Consider the following 20,523-nt stretch of genomic DNA (forward strand, 5'->3'; position numbering starts at 1 on the left):
ACCCTGTAAGGCTACAGTGGTGCTGAAAATCCCAGAAACCAAATGGATTGCTATCTGAGCAGACAGGGGTTTTGCCTCAGGGTTCAGATGAATCTTTTGTGAGCCTGACACCCCAATCCTGAGCTTTCAGCACCCAGTCTACCTTGCCACCTCCCACGCAGAGTATGTGACAGTGACGTTCCTGTTGCCGCAAGGGTCCTTGCACGGCCAAGCCAGGCTGCCTGACATGTCCCCATCTACCCAGCAGCATGAATGCCTCTGGCCATGCAGGAGGGTAAAGGCTTGCCAGCACCCTCATTCTGCGCCTCAGAGGACTGAATCCTGCCTGTTGGTCACACTGGAACAAGCTACCTGGTAAGACTGCCTTCTGCAAGTGCTCTACATCACTGGTTAGTCACGTTTCCGTTTAGTAAACGTTCAGTTACCGTTTATTCCAGTAAATTCTTGACTCATCGGGGAAAGAGCAGAGGCTGAAAGCAGTGCTAGATCCAACTCTTGTTCTCCTTAGCCAGTAAAGCTTGGCTCAGCTATTGCTAATGCCTCACCTATGGCTAACACTGAGCCAGGACTGCTACTAGACAGCCAGCAGCAGGCTCAACTCTCTTGGCACAATAAGGCCCATGAAAACAAGTCAGCACAGTTTAGCTTTCCACATCATTAGATAACAACCCTTTCCCAGCCTAGTTATTTTTCATCTGAATTAGTGAAAATTAACAAGTAGTTGAGCCCACAGCAAGCACAGTTCTTTTAATGCCTGCAAGGCATTAGTCACTCCAGTTTACTGAGTATGTTTTTCCTCCAAAGTTGATGGCAAATGGACTTTATGGATGGACTGAAATCCAAGCAGACTGGGGGTTCTTTCAGCCACAGCCTGTTTCCTGCAGTATTTATACAGTTAAGATGCTTATGTCCTGGGCTGGTGGAAGGGCTGCTGACATACAATGCTAGAAAGTACTAGAAGTCATCTAATTCCTGCAAAGTCAGCTTGTCTCCTGTGAGCATATCTGGACCCTCTCTGGTGCTCAGATGCCCAAGGAACAGATCAGCAACATTGAGGCTGCCCGTGCACATCTGCACAGCAAGCCTGTTGCTTCTCTTAACACACACATCTGCTAATGGCTTTCCATATCAGTGGAAAGTATCACTATTTTGCATGGTTATGCAAAAGAGAGGCCTTCAGCATTAATAGATGCCTGTAAGAATGACCTGATAAAGAACTCCAGATATTTGCCATGATCCTGAAATTATCCACTGCTTGATAAAATCTAGCTGTGGTATTTAGCACTGCAATTCTGCTTCAATAGCAGTCTAAATCAAAAGCAAGGCCAATGATCTTCACCTTGGTAGTGAGAAACAAGGTGCGCGATCTTAACCCTCTGGGGGTATTGAGCAGTTCCCAGTGGCACAGGCAATGTTACGTGAGCAAGAAGCCACAAGTTGGGATATTCCTCACTTCTTTTAAGTTTCTTTCTGTTTTTACTATAGACAGAATCATGTTCTGTAGTGCGTCTGGGAAATTGGAACCAACACAGAAGTTTGCCAACAGAGGGTGCAGAGTTTATCCGATTAAGAAACTGCCTGCCAGCCTGACAAACTGACGATGAATCAGCAAAATCACCAGAAAATACTCAGCAAAGAGTAACTGTGTCTTGGCAGTGGTAGGCAAGATGACCTAATATGGCTTCTCTGTTAATACCTTGGCTGTTTGCTCACTGATTCAGTGGGCAATTTAAATTCCTCTCCAAACATTTAAAAGATGACACTCACTAAGTGGCCAGCCTCATTGGGAAAATGCCTGTGAAAGTTGCATCGCATGCTGTGCCTCTTGCTGGTTGCTCAGCAGATTGGGCAGTCATCACTGGAGCCCATGATTCCCCAGCACAGATACTAACAGGAAACCCAGCTGGTGCTCTGGCAGCAGATGAGAGGAGCAACAAAGGAAACCAACAAAGGTTCTGAGTGTACAGAATGAGAAAATGCCCACCCCAGACAGGGTGATTATGTCCCATTACATTATCTAATCCTTTTGCAGAAAGGGATTTGCCTAAAGAACATTTCTAAGAAGGCTCTACCAGTCCCCCGTTCATAACTAGTACAGTTCACCCTGTGACACGACTGATTTCCATTTCTGAGTGCTGCTTATTAAAAACAGCTCTTACTCAGATAGAAAGACACAGTCTAGTCGGACATAAATTAGAAACTTGACATCACAAAATGTAATTTCCCTTAAAATAAACTCTGTTTGCTAAATCAGAATACTAACCTATTTGTTTTCTTCTGAGATATGACCAGCAATGCCTATCTGACAGGCTCAGTCGGACTGCTAACATGAGGGACAGGTACTCATTCTGTGGTCAAGAAATGAATGCAGTCATTAAGCCAGGGAGATACTCTGTGGGGCTGATGCATCAGTTCTAGTAGGTCCCCATGCACGTGAGTTCAAATGCCTGCCATCTCCATCCTCCTCGGGCTCAGTCCGGGAAGGCAGCCTTGTCGTGGAATCACCTCCCTGATCTGTATCTCCCATCCACTTTGCACAGACAAGAGGAGATCAGATTTCCCAGCAAGATTTGAAGACACACCACTCATGACTGCTTGAATGAAAAACATTTTTGTCAGTTAGCGTATAAACATGTGATTTAAAGAAAAGCAATCATGCTTAATTACAGGGAACAGATGTTTTGTCATTGTATAATTAAGCCTCAAATCTGATCTGAAAACATACAAATACAGAAATATAAATAATGCATTCTAATGGGCTCATATGCAAGGCTATTGCACTGAACACATACTGAACCCAAACCTCAGTTTTCATAGTAATCTTGAACAAAAGGCCTTAAAACACCTGACAAAAAAGAATCTAAAAATTCACTTAAAAGTGAATGGCAATTTGATCTAAAAAAGTGCCATAGACAGAAAATTAAACCCAAGAATTGCCTCTTTTACAGTCAGTAATTTCCATTAAAGGTCAGATTTTAAAGCCTCCACTTCTAAGAACAGCCCCCATACTTCTTCACCAGTGCAAATAACTTCAATGCACCATTTATGCAGCAAAGCACTAGGAAAGATAAACACAAGGACCAGGATTTAAATAAATACTGCTATTAAAGTACAATGCTGAAACTTTTGCACATTTGTAGAACCAGACAAAGGCCAGGCTCTGTTCCAAGGAATTTTAATTCCCCATAAAGCTACATAACCATATGGAGAGGCCCCAGCCAAAACAAGGGGTTCACAATACCTTCCTCAGGGTCAGTGCACAAAGCAATCAGGCAGCCTGTGGCTGAGGAACACATGTTTTGTGCTGTAAAAGGGTTATTCCTCAGGATCTGTTACTTGGCAATGAGAGGACAGGGGTCTGCTTGGTGCCTGAAGTGTGCTCTCCACTGGCTCTGGAAGAAGATGTCTTGAATTCTGCCTTGATGAGGCAGAAATTGGCTAACAGTTATCACCTTATGCTCAGAGGACCCAGCTTGCAGCAGGAAGAGGACAAATTCATTCATTCCTCACTTAGGAAGAGACCTGGTGGGCAGCTATTTTGTGTGCAGCACTGGCTATCTCCCTGGTAAGTGTCTGAGAGAGTGTTTGCCCAGAGAACCTATTCTATAGTAGAGGAAACTATGAAGCAAACTCATTCTGGTTATCTGAAGGGAAGCTTCCTTCCTTAGCTGCCAAGCACCGCTGCTGCACCTGGACGTGGTAGCAGCATGGAGCTTTTCTCTGGCCTTGGTGGGTGAGCACAGGGCTCTGGCCAGGATCAAAGTCCTGAGGGTAAATTTCATTGAGTTGCAAACCTGGAGCTGTTGCATGTTAAAGTTCTATAATATCACAAGAACAATGAAGTTTAACCCTCTCTGATGTTACTTTAGGGTGATTAAGAGTAGATACTGACCAGTAGTCTGCTGTGGAAGACATACAATTCTGATAAAGTAACTCAGCCAAGGTTACTGACACACTGTTTATATTAGTGTTTATATTTAGTGCATCCTCTTTTCTCCTAACCCTTCAGACCTGAATAATTAGTCAAAAATTTGAGGTGTTGTAGATTGTTCCATTTAGGTGGAGAAAAAAGGGACAGAGTCAATTACATTGGTACATATCCAGTAACAAAAGCAGACTGCTTCACAGAGTGCAAAAGGAAGGAAACAATCCCAAACCATTTCCTCCCACATAACTTTAAGCCTCTGTCAGACAGTGCCCACAAACTCCCTCTCCAGACATAATCACAGGGTCATTGTTTTCCATGATAGGTCAGGCTCCCTGGAAATTTTTCCAGAAGTGAGAACCACCAGTCCTTGGAGGACTGGCAGAGACAATGGCACTGCTTTGCTTTCATAAAAAAAGGCTGGAAAAAAAAACATAATTGACACCATCTCAGAACACAAACATGGGGTGTGAGAAATTACTTGGCAGGATGTTGAGCCCAGGTACAATGGACAAATGTTCTGTGTAAAGAAATAAGTACTTGGAAAAGGAATTTAAAGTCAAAACTCTAGTTTTGCTGCTGTGTGATGGATTTCACAGGCTGCTACTCTGTTAAACACCGATTAGCATATTTAAGACTCAGCCCTGGCTCCTGTCTTTCAGGCCTCCTATACCTTTGAAATTAAGTTATAATGGAGTTCTCAAAGCTTAAATTAGCTAACACGCAGTTTACATGCTGATTATGTTCGCATGACAGCATGCATGCACATGTGCGAACAGTTACATCCTCTGTCAGTTTGTGCATTTCATATTTCTTGTGTGTATCTGTAACGTGACTGACAATGTGCCTGCGCTGTGGCTGTGGCCCCGAGTGGAATGACACACTGCCTTGTGCGTATGAAAGCCAGGTTGCAGGCAGCTCCCAATTATCTGTAAAGCCAAAACCTCCTGAGCGTGCCGATTCTGCTGCGGGTGCACTTCTGCACATGCCAATTTGCTGAGAGCAAGCCCCAGCGAACCGTGCTAGCAGAACCAGCAGCGCGATGGTTCTGTGCCTGCCCAGATGTGAGTCCCAGCTCTGTCCCTGCGCAGAGGCTGGAGGTGCGGCCGGGCATATCTCAGCGCTGCAGCCCCGGGGGGTGGCTGCCGCACCACCGCTGCGCTTGAGCGCCCGGACCCGTCCCGGGGCAGCGGCCAGAAGCGGGGGTCGGGACGAGCCGCTCAGGGTCCGCGGCCGCACGTGCCCCGCTGTCACCTGCCGCGCCACCGCCGCCCGCTCAGCGCCCGGCTCCCGGCGAGCCCCCTCCAGGCGGAGCCGTGCCGGGGCCACCAGCGCCGCTCCCGCGGCCGGCGCCGCTCCGAGCAGCGGAGCGCGAAAGGAAGGGAGCCGCCGGTGAGCGGGCCCGCCGAGCCGCCCCCAGCGCCTGCCCCTCGGGCCGCCCCGCTCCCCGCCCCGCGCCCCTCTCCGCGCCGCGCGGGGCCGCCCCGCCGAGGAGCCCCCGCCCAGCGGCCCCGGCCCCGGCCCCGGCCCCTTCCCGGCGGCGCGGCGGGCGGGCATGGCGGCGGGCGGGCGGCGCGGCGGCGAGGAGCTGCCGGTGTACCTGGCGCGGCCGGGCGCGGCGGCGGCGCCCCGGCAGAAGCGCGGCGGGCTCTTCTGCAGCGTCGAGGGCGCCTTCGAGAGCAAGACCCTGGACTTCGGCGCGCTGCGCGTCGGGCAGCGCCGCGCCCCGCCGCCCGCCGCCAGCCCCGGCCCCGACCCCGGCCCCGGCGCCGGCCCCGGCCCCGGCGCCGACCCCGGCCCCGACCCCGACGAGGTCCGCGCCGCCTCGGACAAGGAGCGGCTCCAGAACCTGTGCCCCGACGACGACAAGGTGAGGGCCGGGCCCGGCCGGCCGCGGCGGGGGCGCGGGGCGGCGGCGGCGGAGCTCGTCCCGGGGCGGCGGGGCTGGGCTCGGCGGTGGAGCTGCCGCCGCTCTCCTGCGCGGGGCTGCGCCCGGCGGCTCCGGAGCCCAGCGCGGGAGACGCGGCCCCGCGGGGCTCGGCGGCTCCGGGCGGAGCAGGAGGAGGGGGCAGCCGCTGGGCGCCGTCGTGACGAACAGAAACTTGCAGCGAAGTCTTTTGCTTGGAGGAGCTGCAGGCAGCGCGGGCTGCAGCTGCAGCTCAGGATGTGTTTTTTTTTTTTTTTTTTTTTTTCCCCTGCTAGTTCTGGTTAACCAGGAGGCTCCACACTGTCCTCCTGCACTTCCTTAAAGGAGGGAAAGAAGGAAAAAGAAGGCTTTGCTGTCATCTTCCAGTTCGCAGAGCTCCTGCCTGCGATGTGCCATGTCAGCGATTTTTGGAAATAGAATCAAAAGATCCACACCCCATTACCAAGAATGGTAAAGCTAAGCATTAGAATAGCTGACTCTTTTTACTATGTTTGCTCTTCATAAACCTGAATTGAAGGACATCTTCCCCTTCCTCCCCCAAAGACGGGATTTTGGACTTGTTACTCTTTGGAGTAACCCCTGCCAGATCCTGATCTTCATTGACACAAATCAGAAGTACCGTATCTGAGGCTGGGGACATCATGTTGGTCTGCAACTGACACCAGCGAAGGTGGTGTGCATCAGGCACAAAGTTCCTAAACTCATACCAATCTCAAAGTAATAAATAAATACTCTCCTAGCTCAGCAGCATATATTCTTCAGCCAGAGATTGAGATTGCTTGCTTTTTTTTGTGCTGATCCCATACGCACCCATGTGAGTTTGGCAGGAAGATCATTAAATTAATAACGCTGAAGAAATGCTTCAGTTGGGATTTCGGAGAGTCTGTTACTCATTTACCTATAAGGCACTTGCTGGCCTGTGGGTCAGTGAGTAAATCTGAGGCTAAACTTTTCAGTAAATAGTAAGCATAAGGGCAATGTTTTTCAAGGGTGAACAGGGCAAATAAATAAAGCCCATTTTAAAAAATGGAAGCAAAAATCACTAAACTAAATAGCAACCTTGCAGCTTAGCCTGAAGAAATGACGTGGTGATCTCAGGGTTCTGCGGAAACCTCAGCTTGTATCCAGGGTACAAATTTTGACAAAATGCAAACACTTATGATCTTAAGGACTAAACCCACCAGCTGGAGCCTGGTGGGAGCAGAAGCAGTGAAGTGCAATGACTTGGCCTGTTATGGCTTTTGGGAAATACATCAGGCGGTCCTCAAGGTCTGCTGGCTGCTGTAAGAGCTTCTAGCTAGGCAATTGGTTGCTTTGAGGTTTCTTCCTTGCACATTTCTTTACTCTCTGCTTTTTGGTTTCTTATTGGCACAATATTTGGTCCCTGCTGTTGAGCTTTGCTCCTTTTACAGTCCATTTTACTGAAATGGGAAGAAAATTAACACTATTCCTGTCAGCACTGACCTTGTCTGTATGGTTCAAATAGCAGCTGCAGAATTGAACACTGAAGTAACATTAAGCTGCTGTTTGTTGGAAAAGAAAAGGAAACTTGTGACAGCCTGTCTGCAGGCTTTGCTCAGAGCTTCTCTGTATTAGCTGTACCAATAACTTGGAAGTGTTGTTCCCTTTTAAGGTCTTGTCTAGACCCTTGTCTCCAGAGTTTTGTAGCTGAGGTTTTCCCTCAACAACTCCTCTCTTCCCAATGTTTTCTACTCCTAGATTTCTTCCTCTGAGGCCTTTTGCCTGATAAGCATCAGCAATCAAACCCTTTTAATCTGCACTTAGTGCCTGAGAAGGTGGGAAGCTTCACATATAAATGCTCGTGACTACATGACCAGAAGGAATCATATGACTTTTTACTACAACTTTCAAGTTCAAGAGTGTCCCAGAGTACAACAGTCCTGATGGGAAACACCCATCTTGCATACTGAGCCACACTATGGCAGGTTAATGTGTCTGTACAACCACAAAGAGTTTGCTTGCATTGACGTTTTGCAGATTCAGAGCACACAAAAGCTCCTTTGTCAAGACAAATTGAAATCAAACTTCTTTGAATAATTTGACAGATTAAGAAACAGAGAGAAAGGTTAAGTGACCTACCCTTGGCCAAGTAACTATTTACTAGGAAAGCTGAGAATAAAGGACTTGCCTCTGCATAAAGCAGCAGATAGAGTTTTATATCCTAGTTTTTCAACGAACAAATTCTTGGAAATATAACATACCAACACACCACTTCTTTTTTAATGGCATTAATTATAATTAAAGCACCACTATCTCTGCAGGACGATAACTGCAATGTATAACTGCCCTGTGATAATATGTAACGTCATACAACCTGTCAGCATAATACAGGGCCAGCTAGATGTTTCAGCCTCACTTCACTTTATTGCAAAGTGTATTGGAAGGTCAAAAACAGAGCTGTGGATTCAGGCACAGTGAAGTAATATTGCTGCACTACTGCACGGTGTATGTTTAAGAGCAGTTAGGTGCCTTGCCTTTGCTTCATCGGTGGGAGTCTGAGCTTTGCCAGTTGATTTGGGGGTCATTACCCAATGACCGCTCTTTCAGGCCAGAGAGTCAGAGGCAGCTGGGGTCGGGGTTGTGGCTGTGGGGGCTGCTTATGCCTGCACAGCTTTCTGGACTTGCAGATTACATCACATATTTTACTATAGTGAAGTCAGAGAGAGTTTTGTGTGGCTCACAGGCAGCACCCTCTGAATTCCTGTGGTGGGGGCATTCACAGGGGGCTGGTAATGTGTAAATACAGCCTGCAGGGCTCCTCTGTGCTCCGCTGGGCATCTGCAGAAGCAGTGTGGCTTTGAGGAGTAGAGGAGCGAGCTTTACAGGCACAGGGTCTCCTCTGTGCTTGGTGCCTAGGAAGACAGTAAAGCAGAATCCTGTGGTAGCCTCCTTAATGGACCTCCTCGGGGCTCAGCTGTACGAGATCCCTGCTCTTCCATCCTTCTGTTCAGTAACACAGGCAAGGAGTGCTTGGCTTGTTATGCTTACCCCAGACTTCTTGTCCCATCCTGCTGCGTGGTTCTGCAGTGAAGTAGTCATTTCCACGGCAACTGGCCGTGGTCCCACAAACAGGGGATTGCAGCTTCAGCGCGGGCTGAGGCTGTGCTGTCAGCCAGGCTGCGAGGGATTGGGCTGGGCTGTAGCTGAAGGCAGTGGGGCGAGGCGCCACGTGCTGAGTGGGCCCTGGGGACCCTCCCACCAGCTATTGGCTTCTTCCCGCAGGTGGCCAGCACCATGCAGGCCCCGTTCCATCCAGTTGTGTGACACCACTCAGATTGTTTGTGCTAAATCTTGGGATGACAGAGGGCTCTGCCTCAAATGGAGAAGGAAGCTTGAGCTAACTCTGTTCTCTCTTATTTTTAATTTTTCTGACACTCGTAAAATTTGCTATGACTTCAGCATTCAGCTTTTTGTTTCCATTACCAGTAATTTATGGCAGAAACTCCAAGCCAACAGCAGTCTTTTCCTTACTAGTGAACTTAGTGTGATCTAGAAATTGCAGTTGTGCATGTCCTTTTAGCACCATTTAAAATCTTGCATTCATGCAAGTGATCATAAAGCACTTTGATGGCATTGATTCATAGCTTCCATGCCACCCCCTTCAACAGAGAGCTGAGGAAAGGTTTTTGTTATTTCTGGTATTTCTGTAGAATATTGGAACAAACCCAGGCACTGGACTAGTTCAAACAATGCAAATACAAGAGTAAAACCTATATTGTAATTCCTGGGGTTTTATGCTAAATAAGCTCATTTTTATTGAAAAAAAAATCTTGTATTTTTTTTTTTTAAGAAAGCTGTTGCCTGCAGAACAGTAACTGGTCATTTCTTTGGCTGTTAATGACAGGATACAGGTGCTTGCCTGCACTTACACAAAACTACGAAGTTTGTTAAGCTGTCCTGTATGTGGTCAGAGCTTTGCATGGATATAGAGGGATCCTGGCCTATCGGTGTAGAAGGCATTATGTGCTGGGAAAGGAGTTTATTTCCATGTCGGTGATACAGTTTAGCATGCTCTTTACCTTTGCAAACTGATAGCACAAAATAATATTTTAAATGCAGAGCCAGTATTATTGCCCCCACATTTGACAACCAATAATAGGTCCTAGCTCTGTCACATTTTATGGAGGCAATGGGGAATCACCATGCAGGCCATGAATGTCACAGTAGGCAACATGTTCTAGCGATGGCTCATTCCAGTAGATAAGAGAGATGATGCTTCTTTTAATACTGTATATGTGGTCTCCAAGGTCGACAGAAACCATAGAAAGATGTGCACATGCAACATTTCCTGATCCTGCACGAGAAAATGTCTGTTCTCATGCATAGCCTCCAGAGTAGCTGAGATTGTTCCTCCACTGACCACAGACCAGCAGTGGGCCCGCTTATTGCTCTGGTGGGGATGCCACAGGAAAAACACCTGCAGCAGGAGGTGACATCGGTGATTCAGTAACTTTGCATCTTTCCAATGAAGTGCTTCTGGATGGTGCCAGCCCAGCATAGTACAAGGGTCTGTGTCCCTGCCCAGCTGCTAGCTGTAGGGTGAGATGCAGAAACGAAGGGCTGATTCCCACATATTTGTGCTTGTGACAGATCCTGAGCCCCTTCTTGAGTGATGGTGACACAAGAATCTGCTCAACTACAGGGGAGGGGACAACGATGCTTTGCCTCTGCCCCATGTGGCTGGGGTCCCTATCACAAGTCCTAAAACATGTCTTCCTGCAGCCTTCTGCAGGACGTCTGCAGGTCTGGGGCTCCAAGTAGAAGCTGGAAGAAGCGTGTGGCTTCCTCACACAGCACCTCACTGTAGCAGTGCCAGGGGGTGGTCACGTAGTGTGAGCATCCCAGCTGGTAGCATTTCATCAGTAACCAGATTTTGGGAGCCAAACAAATTCTGGATGAGCCACATGGGTATTTATGGTTGTCATTGCAAAGTTGCATGCAATTGTTTTTGCAATGCACATTTTAGAAAAAAAGTAAAACAATGAAAAAATTATGAAATGTAGCTAAACATTTTGAGATTCACAAAGCAAAACTCACTGCTTTCTCATTTGAAGTTTTTTTTGCTGTGTTGGAAATCCCTTCAAGCATGTTGTATGCATGCAGTTGTAAGTGTCAAACACAAGCATCAGTGGGTTTAAATTGAAGTGTTGTGGTTTGACCATAGCAGATTCCTTGGCTCCATCCTGAATTAGCTTTTCCTTTTCTATTTGTCTAAGAAGTCAGTACTTCCAGCAGGTCAGAACAATCTGGGAAGAAGGGTGTTTGGTAAGGTGAGAGTTCCAGAGTACGGGACTGCAAAATGTAGGTGCATGGTGTTGTTTCCTATGTGCCCTGGCAGCCCTGTCCCATACAGTGTGAGGGGGGTGCGGGCAGTGTTGGCTGGGCAGGACCGGGCCAGGGGTGAGTTCTGCTCGAGAGGTGTCCTAGCTGCATGAGCTGGGGACAAGGAAACCTGCTCAGGAGTCACAGCTTGCAGAACATGAGGAAGGGGATGGAGAAGAAATGCGGCCTGTGGAAACCTGCAGTAGTTCTTGGGATTTGCAGATGTTGGATATCAAAGCAAAGTTATTAGTTTTGCAGGTTATTGGAGTATTAAATCTTAAGTGCTTTGCCCAAGGAGTTGGTACCACTCTTACGTGGTGAAAGAAAAAATGAAAAACAAATCAGAGGAACACAGTCCTTCAGGTTGGTTTAGGAATCATGAGAAAGCCACTGGAACGGTACCAGCTAATGCCTAATTTGACAGAATTTATTGAACCATTAAGTCTGAAGAAAATAGCCTGTAGGCAAATATTATTAGTTCATCTCCCCAGATACCAAGACCTCCAGTTGTCATCTTGAACCTGAGCGTGGATGACAGATTCCTGCAAGAGGTGGTACTCTGTGCGAGTTTGCAGACACCGAGCCTTTTGGTTTTTCACCAGATCATCCTGGGACAGTCAGTCCATGCCTTTTCCACTGAATGCAGAAAGCCCAGCAGTGTGTGACCTCCTGCCTTGGTTGTTTGTGTGGGAGATGGTAGATTCTGTAACCGATGTTGGGTTGTCTTGCCTGTGAGCAGCCAAGCTGGGGGGATGCAACGTCAGGGACTGAAGTGCTGAGGGAGCCCCAAGTGCGTTCTTGTACCACTCTGGCCACCACTAGTGGCAGTCTTCATAGCAAGGCTTAAACACTAATGGGTGTCATATCAGAAAGAAACCAAGCAGGAGCTGTGTTTGATTATGTTGTATGTGCTGGTGGCACCGGCTGATTTTCTTTCGTACTTTTTTAATGGGTTTGCCATTTTTGTGGTTCTGTAATAATCCAGCTCAGCATAGGCGTGGGATGCAGGCTGCCCAAGGCTGCTGGGCCACCCAGGCCCGCGTTGAAGCTATTGAGGTCCAGGGCCCACGGGTGTTTATCATGGCCTCTCCAGACATGAGCTCCTCCCTGTCCTGCACAGCTCATGCCTGCCCTTTCATTCCTGGCTTCCATTTGGCAGACTGGCCATTGCAAGTGGCATGAAAGCAAGGAGGTTTTGGAATTACAGAATCACAAAATAGAATCATAGAATGATTTGGGTTGGAAGAGACCTTAAAGATAATCTAATTCCAACTACCATGCTAGATCAGGTTACACAAAGTCCCTTCAACCTTGTCTCGAACACTTCCAGGACTGGGGCAGGAAACAAGCCCCATTTGTGATGGAAACGAACACTGTGAGACCCAGAAAAGTTATTTCCTCTGTGTGGCCTTCTCTGCAGAAGTGGTCTGAGTGAGCGCAAAGCTGGTCACTGACAGTCCACCCTAATCCCGAGGAAAACCATAGTAGAGACCAGCTAGAGCTGCATTTGCTCTGATGCTTAACCTCAGGAGCAAGGTTTCCCTATGTAGACCCCCTCCATTGTTACCTCTGCAAAGAGGTGGAGAAAGTTGATTTTTCTGCAGGGGAGTAGTTTCCATGATGGCCAGAGGAAACAGGAGGAAGAAACAAAAACCAAACATGCCGGCAACTTCCTGGAGACAAGGCTGAGGAGCTGGAAAATATTGCAGTGCCTTGGCTGGCTCTGCTGGGCTGGCTCCTGGTGGTGGGTTGGAGCCAGCAGCACTGTTCTCATCGATCTGCTGGGACCAGCTGAATACCATTTTAGAGCAAGTGGGTTTGGATCCGGCAACGGGTGTTTCCATTCAGCTGAGGGGAGAACAGGGGTGAGGCTGAGCAGAACCCCCAGACCTTCTTTCTGTTCCTTGCACTGCATGTGAAGGGGAAGACATCACCTCTGTGCCTCTGTGTCACGGGCTTGGTCTGGCTCCTCTGTACTCAGAGGGAGTTGAGTCATTTCAGTGGAAATCCAGATGCTCTTGTGTAGCCAGAGTTCGCCCTGTGGAGAGAGCAAAGCGTGCAGTGGGGCGATATCCCTCCAGGCTCAGCATTAGCATTTGGCCAGAGATGAGCTTTGGTGTCACCTGTCCGGGGCCCGACAGGAGCCTGGCCACTGTAGCATTGCTGGACAGATCCTGTCCATGCTCAGTGTCAAATAAGCTGTGTCCCATGTCTGCAGCTGTGGGGATGGAGCTGTCAGAGGGCATGGAGCAGTGCAGGTGAAGCCAGGACCGTCCCAGCTGCATTGCACCAGGCATGGGTCAGAGGCTGCAGTGCCGGGGCTGGGGGGTCCCCAAGGGGCTGGCCCTGCTCTCTGGTGACATCCTGTGGAAGGAGCACCCTCGCCAGGCCTAAGCGGACTGGCTCCGGGCATCCTTGCCAGGGATACGAGACCATGCAAGGAGAAAAGCAATTTTTCTGGCTAGGAAGCAAACCTGTATCTGGGCACCCCACATTTTTTCCTGCAGGTGTGGCTGTATGCTCTGCCGCTTCTTATTCTTCATCCTATTGTTGCTTTAATCAGGAACACACTTTCAAGTTTCAAGCACTTGTATCCTCCAGGATCATTTACAAATTCAGTTTTTGCTGCTGCATTTGATTGTGTCTGGCAAATCCAGTGCCACCTTCTTGCTCTTAGGTTTCTGTCCCCTCCCTTTTTCCCTTGTGTCATTTCTGAGATGAGTTTGAGAGCTGCCTCCTCCTCTCTGGGCCCTGGTGGCTCATCCTGTGCAGAGCTGTGGGAAGGGACCAGGGGAGCAGCTTTGGCTGCCAAGTCCCGGGAGGCTGTGGTTGTGTTAATGCTAATACATTAATGTTCATAGTCTGTCGTAAAACCAAGGTGTACACACTGCTCTGCTATGCTCTGTGCATTGCTGCTATGTTTCTAAAGGGGGAACTGGAGCAGGCAAGGTGCTGCTAATGCTGGTGGTGGCACTGGGCAGAGTGATGAGGACAGCGTCCCCATCCCACAGCCTGTGAGCTATCCTCTGGGCTGCCAGCCCTTGCCCAGCCTCTCCCTTGCATGGCTCACTGATCTCCCCAGGAGAGGAAGAGCACTTGCTGAGCCACCCAGTTCAGTGTTCTGCAGGATTAGGCTGTAACTGAATTAATTGGCCTTAAAGCAGCAGTCACTCATGTACACATATTAGCATATTCCATTTGACATGTTTGATTTCAACTTCATTTGTTTCTGGCAAAGAGAAGAACCAGCTCACCCTTGCCTTGATGTCTCCTCTGCATGCCTGCCTGCTCAGGGGTGCATGGCTCTGTTGCTGTGATGCAGGGATGGGTCTGTCTCTTGCAGTTTGGGCCTTTGTTCAGCTCTCAGAGGCCTTGCAGCCCTGTTGGGGCTGTGAGAATCCTCGGGGACATTTGTGAAAGCAGCAGTGTCCTGTTTGAGTGAGTGTCAGAGCTGGGGGCTGAAGAAGGCAGACTTGCTCGCGGGGTGGCTGGGCACCTGAAGGATTTAGTGCTCATTTTTCTCAGGGAGTTAGTCATAAAGTGACTGTTTCCAGAGGTTTGTCACTTTTGAAGGCAGCAGTTAGGTCCTACTGTCATTATTTGAAAAGTAGTTTTGTCACCATCTAGAATAGAATGGAAATAGAACAGAAATTCAAAGTACTTTTAAAATTATTATTCACTTATTTCCCTTTCTCTTCTCTCTCTCTCTTTTTTTTTTTTTTTTTTGACTATTTATCTTAAGCCTGGCTGGTTTTTCCAGCTGAAATGTGGTTCGGTAGGTGTTAATTTAACTGGTCTGTGGGGAAGTTGCTCACTGTTGGTGGGAATGAGCTCTGTCCCTGGGAGCAGCAGCCTGGAGTCCCCTGCCTGCCTGCGGCAGCCTCAGAGCAGGCAGGGCAGGGCGTGCGCTCTGGAGCTCAGTCTTGCTGTGCCTCTGAGCACCGGCTGTCCGAGTGTACCTGGGGGAAGCGAGGCATCTGGTCACTCACCAAGCCTGCAGACTGCCGGGCCTCTCAGCTGCAACTTGGAGCAAAAGCCCTCAGTGAAGGCTGCGTCAGGGTCACCTACCTTCCCTCTGTCTCTGGCCCTGTTTCAGTTCAGCTTGGGTGCAAGTTAGGAGTCCTGTCAAATTGGCTAAACTAACTAGCATTAGGCCTGTTCTTAATTGCTGCCTGTGAAGAGCGTAGGGTAGTCCACAGACCTCCGGTTGTCCACAGGCTGGGAACTGCTGTTTTAAGAGGGATGTTGTCTCGGTGTTTGCCGTGGGCACACTGGAGTTGCTATGGGCTCCTGATGTTCAAGGGCAGCCCCTTTCAGGGACTTCAGCTTTCTGGAGCCTCAAGTATGTTCTGTGAAGCAACATGTCTGCCAGGCTCTGGAGCTGGTTCATGAAGGTTTTGTGGATGGCATCACTGGTAGCCTCAGTCCAAAGGAGAAAGAAAAGAACAGTCCTGAAATTACTCTGGCTTCTGCTAATCCTTAATAAAACTGCAGATGAATTCTGGCTTGAACAATTGCTTTACCTAATGTCAGTTTGGACATGTGATTGAAATCATGGTAATCCAGCTGGGGTGGAATGGCAGTAATACGCAGTGCTTTTAACATGACAGTTCCTTGAAAACATCAAGTCCTGACCTGGAAATTTAGTTTGTTTCAGGCCATACATCTGTTATTTTTTCTCCTTGTTTCCACTGCCAAAGCCCCAATGTATATCCTAGCCAGGATAAAACTAAGCAGAGTTGTTCCACTGTGGAAAAACTTGTGTCACGGCCCCCCACCTGCCTCGTACAACATGGAAGCAGTCTCCTGCTGCCTCTTGGCAGACCTCATGTGTGTCCGGCATGAACAGCTGAGCCTCAGATTCCTTCCCATTCGTGTCTGCTCCTGAGTGGGAGTTTGAAAGGCTGCAGAGCTCCATGTTGCCTCTGGGAGATCGTGTAGATGGTGGGAAAGCCAGTATGGCTGTAAGTACTTTTCAGTAACAGAGCCAGTGGGCTTTCTTCCCAGTTTCTTCTCACTCTGACTTTCAAGTTGAATGTCAGGGAATGGGAGAGCTGCAGCCAACAGCACTGATAGTATGGTCATCCTGTGAGCACTCATTGCATGGAGCCGGACACCCCCACAGGAGTAAGGGTGACTCCAGAGATGGGGAGAGGACAGAGTGTGGAGAGCGCCAAAGGTCTGGGTCAGCCACCCCCTTCCTCCAGGACTACACAGACACACAGACAGACAGACACACTCACACACAAGAAAAAGGGTTGTGTGTGGTGGAAGTTCCCGGTGTGCTGGAATAGGAGTGCCTGACCAGCCTCTTGAGACAACACATCCTGCCAGAGGTTCCACCTAGAGAGAGCTCATCAGATGCGTTCCCATCTCTTGGATTCACTGTGCCCCAAGGTAGATCAGACTCTGAAAACTTGACTGTTAGGAGGGAGGAGGGGATGATTTTATGCAAAGAATACATACAGGAGAAAGGAGACTGCACGGGGATGAGCCACCCTGACACATCTGCTTAACATTATGACACTTGAGCCCTGATTTATTCCACCACTGGTTATATTCACTGTACCTCAGTTGTGTCTGTCTGTAAAAGCACCATTGATCACATCAATGTAAGACTGGTGGGACCTACTTTCATCCTTTGCACTAGAGCTGGGTCAGCAGCATCCTGGTCTTTACAAACATGTCTTGAGTCAACAGCTGAGCATTGATAGGCCATGGTCAGAGTTGGTTCCATTTCAAAGACAAAGTCCTTGCAGCAGCACATTCCTGTTCCTCTGCTCACACTACTGGTGTTCATTGCCATGCTCCTATCACCCACTGTGGCCATACATTAACATCTAACTGTGTGTTATCTCTGCAGGTTTTTCTCAGGAGGGTATGAGCTGTAAGAGTATTGCCATTTTGAAATAACTTTCCAAACAGCTCTGCCTGTTATTGAGGATGTTTTGAAGCATGTGAGTAACACCTTGCTGAGTGCACCTTGAAGAGGCCCTATGAAAAAGAAATCTTTTTCAGTGTTGAAAGTTTTGGGCCCCCAGCAGTGTAAAACACGCTATATATTTATGCAAGTATCACACAGCAACGAGGAGGAAAGCACATCTCTTCAGAGGAAGGCTCTGAAATCACCATGGCTGGCCAGCATTCAGGGGGCTGATGCAAGTTCAGCTCCTGAAACTGAAAACTCAAGTCAGTAGCATATATCTGCGTAGTCATTTATCTAATTAACTGCTGCTTTTTTTGTTACTGACACCACACCAAATAACATGGTACTACAGAGCATGGGGATACCCTTAAACTTTCTAGAAAATAGGTGAGTGAAGTTTCAGGAGGTTTGGCAATGAGGGTCAAGCACCTTTCTCACATGCCAGGCCTAGCTGGTCCAATCTCCCCAAAGTCCAGGACCAATTCTGGGTGCATCACAGCGTTGTGGCAGGAGCACTGCAGTCTGGTACTGTGTCTCCTACCCACCCCCTCCTTGGTCAAAGAGCCACCAGTCCAGTCCTGCTCCCCCATGCCCTTTCTGCCACCTGCAGACAGCTTCCCGCTGACTGCTGGGCTGCTCCAGCTGTGGGGCGGGATGCAGGAGGCAGTGGGCCAGCTGGGCCATGCAGCCCATGCAATTTTGCAGATGCCTCGGTTCTCCTGGCAGTGATAAGTAAATTATTGAAAGCTGCTGACTCACCTGAAGGCGGTGAAAGTTTTTTGGACTTAGCAGAAGTGTGTATCCATTCAAACTTTCTGAGAGCTTCAGCAAGATCACAGTTGAGGAAACACAGAGGCCATTTGTGCTGCCGACACTGGTAGTGTTTACATGGGGCACGAGGTTGTCACAGTCAGGTGTGCACTGCGTTGTATTTTTGTTTCCAATACTTGTGCTTTTGAAGGAAACTCCAAGGTGATCCAGATGCACGCTGACACTACCAAATAACCTGCTCTTTTACAAACCTCTTTAATTTACTATTATCACCTTGACAATTTTTAGCTCGTGGGCAGCGCCGTTGGTGGCCAGCGCCCTCGGCTGCTGTCTGTGCAGGCTCGACCCAGGCACGGAGCCGGCCCCACGCAGGGCGGCCGCGCTGCTCGTCCTCGGCGGCCGTGCCCCGGAGCTGCCCCGGGCGGCGGGGGACGGGGTGCGGCGGGCGCTGCCCGGAGCTGCCCGGAGCCACTGAGCCGCGGCGGGCGAGCGGGGCCGGGCCCGGGGCGCCCCCTGGCGGCGGCGGCGCGGGGCGGCGCGGGGCGGGCGGGGCGGGGCGGGGCGGGGCGGGCTCCGGTCCCCGGTGGCGGCGGGCACGGCGGGCGCGGCGCGGGCTCGCCTTTGTGCGGAGCCGGGCGGAGGGCAGTGCAGGCGGCGGCGGGCCGGGCAGCGCCATGTCGTACCAGGGCAAGAAGAACATCCCGCGCATCACGGTGCGTGCCCGCGGGCCGGGCGCGGCGGCGCCGCCGGTGCCCGGCTCCCCTTTGTGCGGCCGGGGCCGGGGGCGCGGGCGGCGGGAGCGGTGCGGGGCCGGGCCGGTGCCCGGCGCTGCGGGCCGGAGCGGCGGCGCGCAGACAAAGAGCCGCCGCCCGCGCAGGTGTCCGCGCTCGGCGGAGCCGCGCCCGGTGCCGGCGGCGGGGGCGCCCGGCGCTCCCCGCGCAGCGCCCGCGGGTCCAGCCCGACGGCCGCCCCGGGGCCGCCTCTCGCCGAGCCGTGACAGCGGCTGGGAGCGGCGCCCGGCCCGGGCTCGCGGCCCCGTCGCGTTCCGCGGGGCTCCCTCCCGGGGGGGGCAGCGGCCGCGGAGGCGTCGGCCGGGGGTGCGGGCGCTGCGGGCGGGCGCTCCCCGTGGGCAGCGCGGCCGGGGCCCGCCGGGAGGGGGCCGGGGCCGGGGTCCCGCGCGGGTTCCCATTGTCCCCAGCAGCGCGCAGCGGGAGCGCAGGTGGGGCGGGCGGGCGGCGAGCAGAAAGCCGCCGGGGCGGGGTTGCAGCCCGTCTGCTGTGCTCTTTATCCGTGCTCTGCGAGGTGCGCTCTGGATGCGGAGGCGCTGCGCTGGATTCCGAGCTGATCTCTTTCTTGCTGCATCAGGTGCAGCGGTCCCCATTGCTGGCGCAGTAGTGCAGGGGACCACACCTACCGCGATCACAGCCCGTTCGTGCCACCTCAGCGAGAAGAAAGGCTGGCTGACATGTTTTCTTTGAAGCTGCAGGGAGGCCAGCTGCACGGGGGTCCCACGGGTGCCTCTCTGTGCCGATCTCTCTAGGGTTTTCATGCTCTGATCCAGCTCGCACCTTCCTTCGTGGGGTGCATCTGCTTTCATCCTGGCCCTCCCTGGAGGAGGCTGCATGGGGATTTATTTTTTTTTCTGGGAAAGCAATCAGGTCTTTCATCTTTTTGATGGCTTTCTGCTGACTTCATATGGCTCTTGTTTTTCCTCCTGAGGACAGCTTTGGCCTCTTGAAGAAAAAGTAAAGACAAAGCAGTCAAGCTTCATTGTGCTTTTTAATGTACAGATGTGAACAAATTACTCCCAAAGAAGCACAAAGGTCATTAACCGCTATAAAAAGAAATTCTTTTGTCAACCCAGATTCTCAACCCAATTGCTTTAATAAGCAATATTACCTCTACAAATCTTGGCTTTTCAGTATCCCTAGACCAGTTACAAGAACATTATTGCTGGAGGTGGGATTTCCCCCATTCTCTGGGGCTTTTTCAGCAAGGACCTTTGTGATACAATTTACAGATATGGGGGACTTGTTCCTGCTCCTCTGGACACCATCAGGGACTTTCTCACCTCAGTGGTAACAAAGTCTCACAAGTTGCCTTTTTTTTTTTTTTCTTTTCCTGTTAAATCCTTCCTTCAGCCTACTGACACTTAAAATGTTGCTGGTGAGTGGCATTTTTGGAGCTGACACCACAGGTGGTTCTCTCCTGTGACTTCTGCAGCTTGGCGAGGGCCCCCCAGGACTTGCTTGCCCTGCTTTGCAGCATCATCATGTTCTGGTTGGGGTGGTGGAGATTCTAAAATTCTGGTCAAATAGCCATATATTCCTGAACACATGCTTTGAGATCCAGGGGAAGCAATGAAGTGGAGTCTGTGTTTGGGTGGTCTTCTCTCATTTAATAGTACGGCAGAAAGAAAATCTCAGCTATGTTGGCTTCCCTCGAAGTAAGCCTCTGCAGTCCCCTTCTGCAGGTTATCCCTCCCCTGGGCATTGTGTCGATTGTTTGTTCCTCCTCCTGAGATTTCCACCCCAGAGTCTATTCTTGCCTGTCAAGACACACAGCAACCTTTGGGGATGACAGTCAGCTAAGCTGTGCTTGTTAGAAGAGAAATTTTGGAGACTGCATTGT

General features: G+C 50.3%; 1 protein-coding gene across 3 annotated transcripts in view; it reads left to right on the forward strand.

Moving 5' to 3' along the window:
• The window catches only part of DPYSL3 (dihydropyrimidinase like 3), a 55,716-nt gene that overhangs the window by 14,428 nt on the left and 20,765 nt on the right, over nucleotides 1-20,523 (forward strand). The window contains exon 1 of one of the 3 annotated variants that reach the window (XM_084535519.1): nucleotides 5,447-5,795. The exons of 1 other annotated variant lie outside the window; for it this stretch is intronic. In XM_084535519.1, the coding sequence (XP_084391645.1) occupies nucleotides 5,481-5,795 (315 nt within the window). In that variant the 5' untranslated portion in view covers nucleotides 5,447-5,480. Of the gene's footprint in view, nucleotides 1-5,446; nucleotides 5,796-18,477; nucleotides 18,606-20,523 lie in introns of those variants that run through there. One more of the 3 variants, XM_084535520.1, reaches the window with a different exon arrangement.

This window comes from Aythya ferina (assembly GCF_964211825.1).
Source record: "Aythya ferina genome assembly, chromosome: 14".
Lineage (NCBI taxonomy): Eukaryota > Metazoa > Chordata > Aves > Anseriformes > Anatidae > Aythya > Aythya ferina.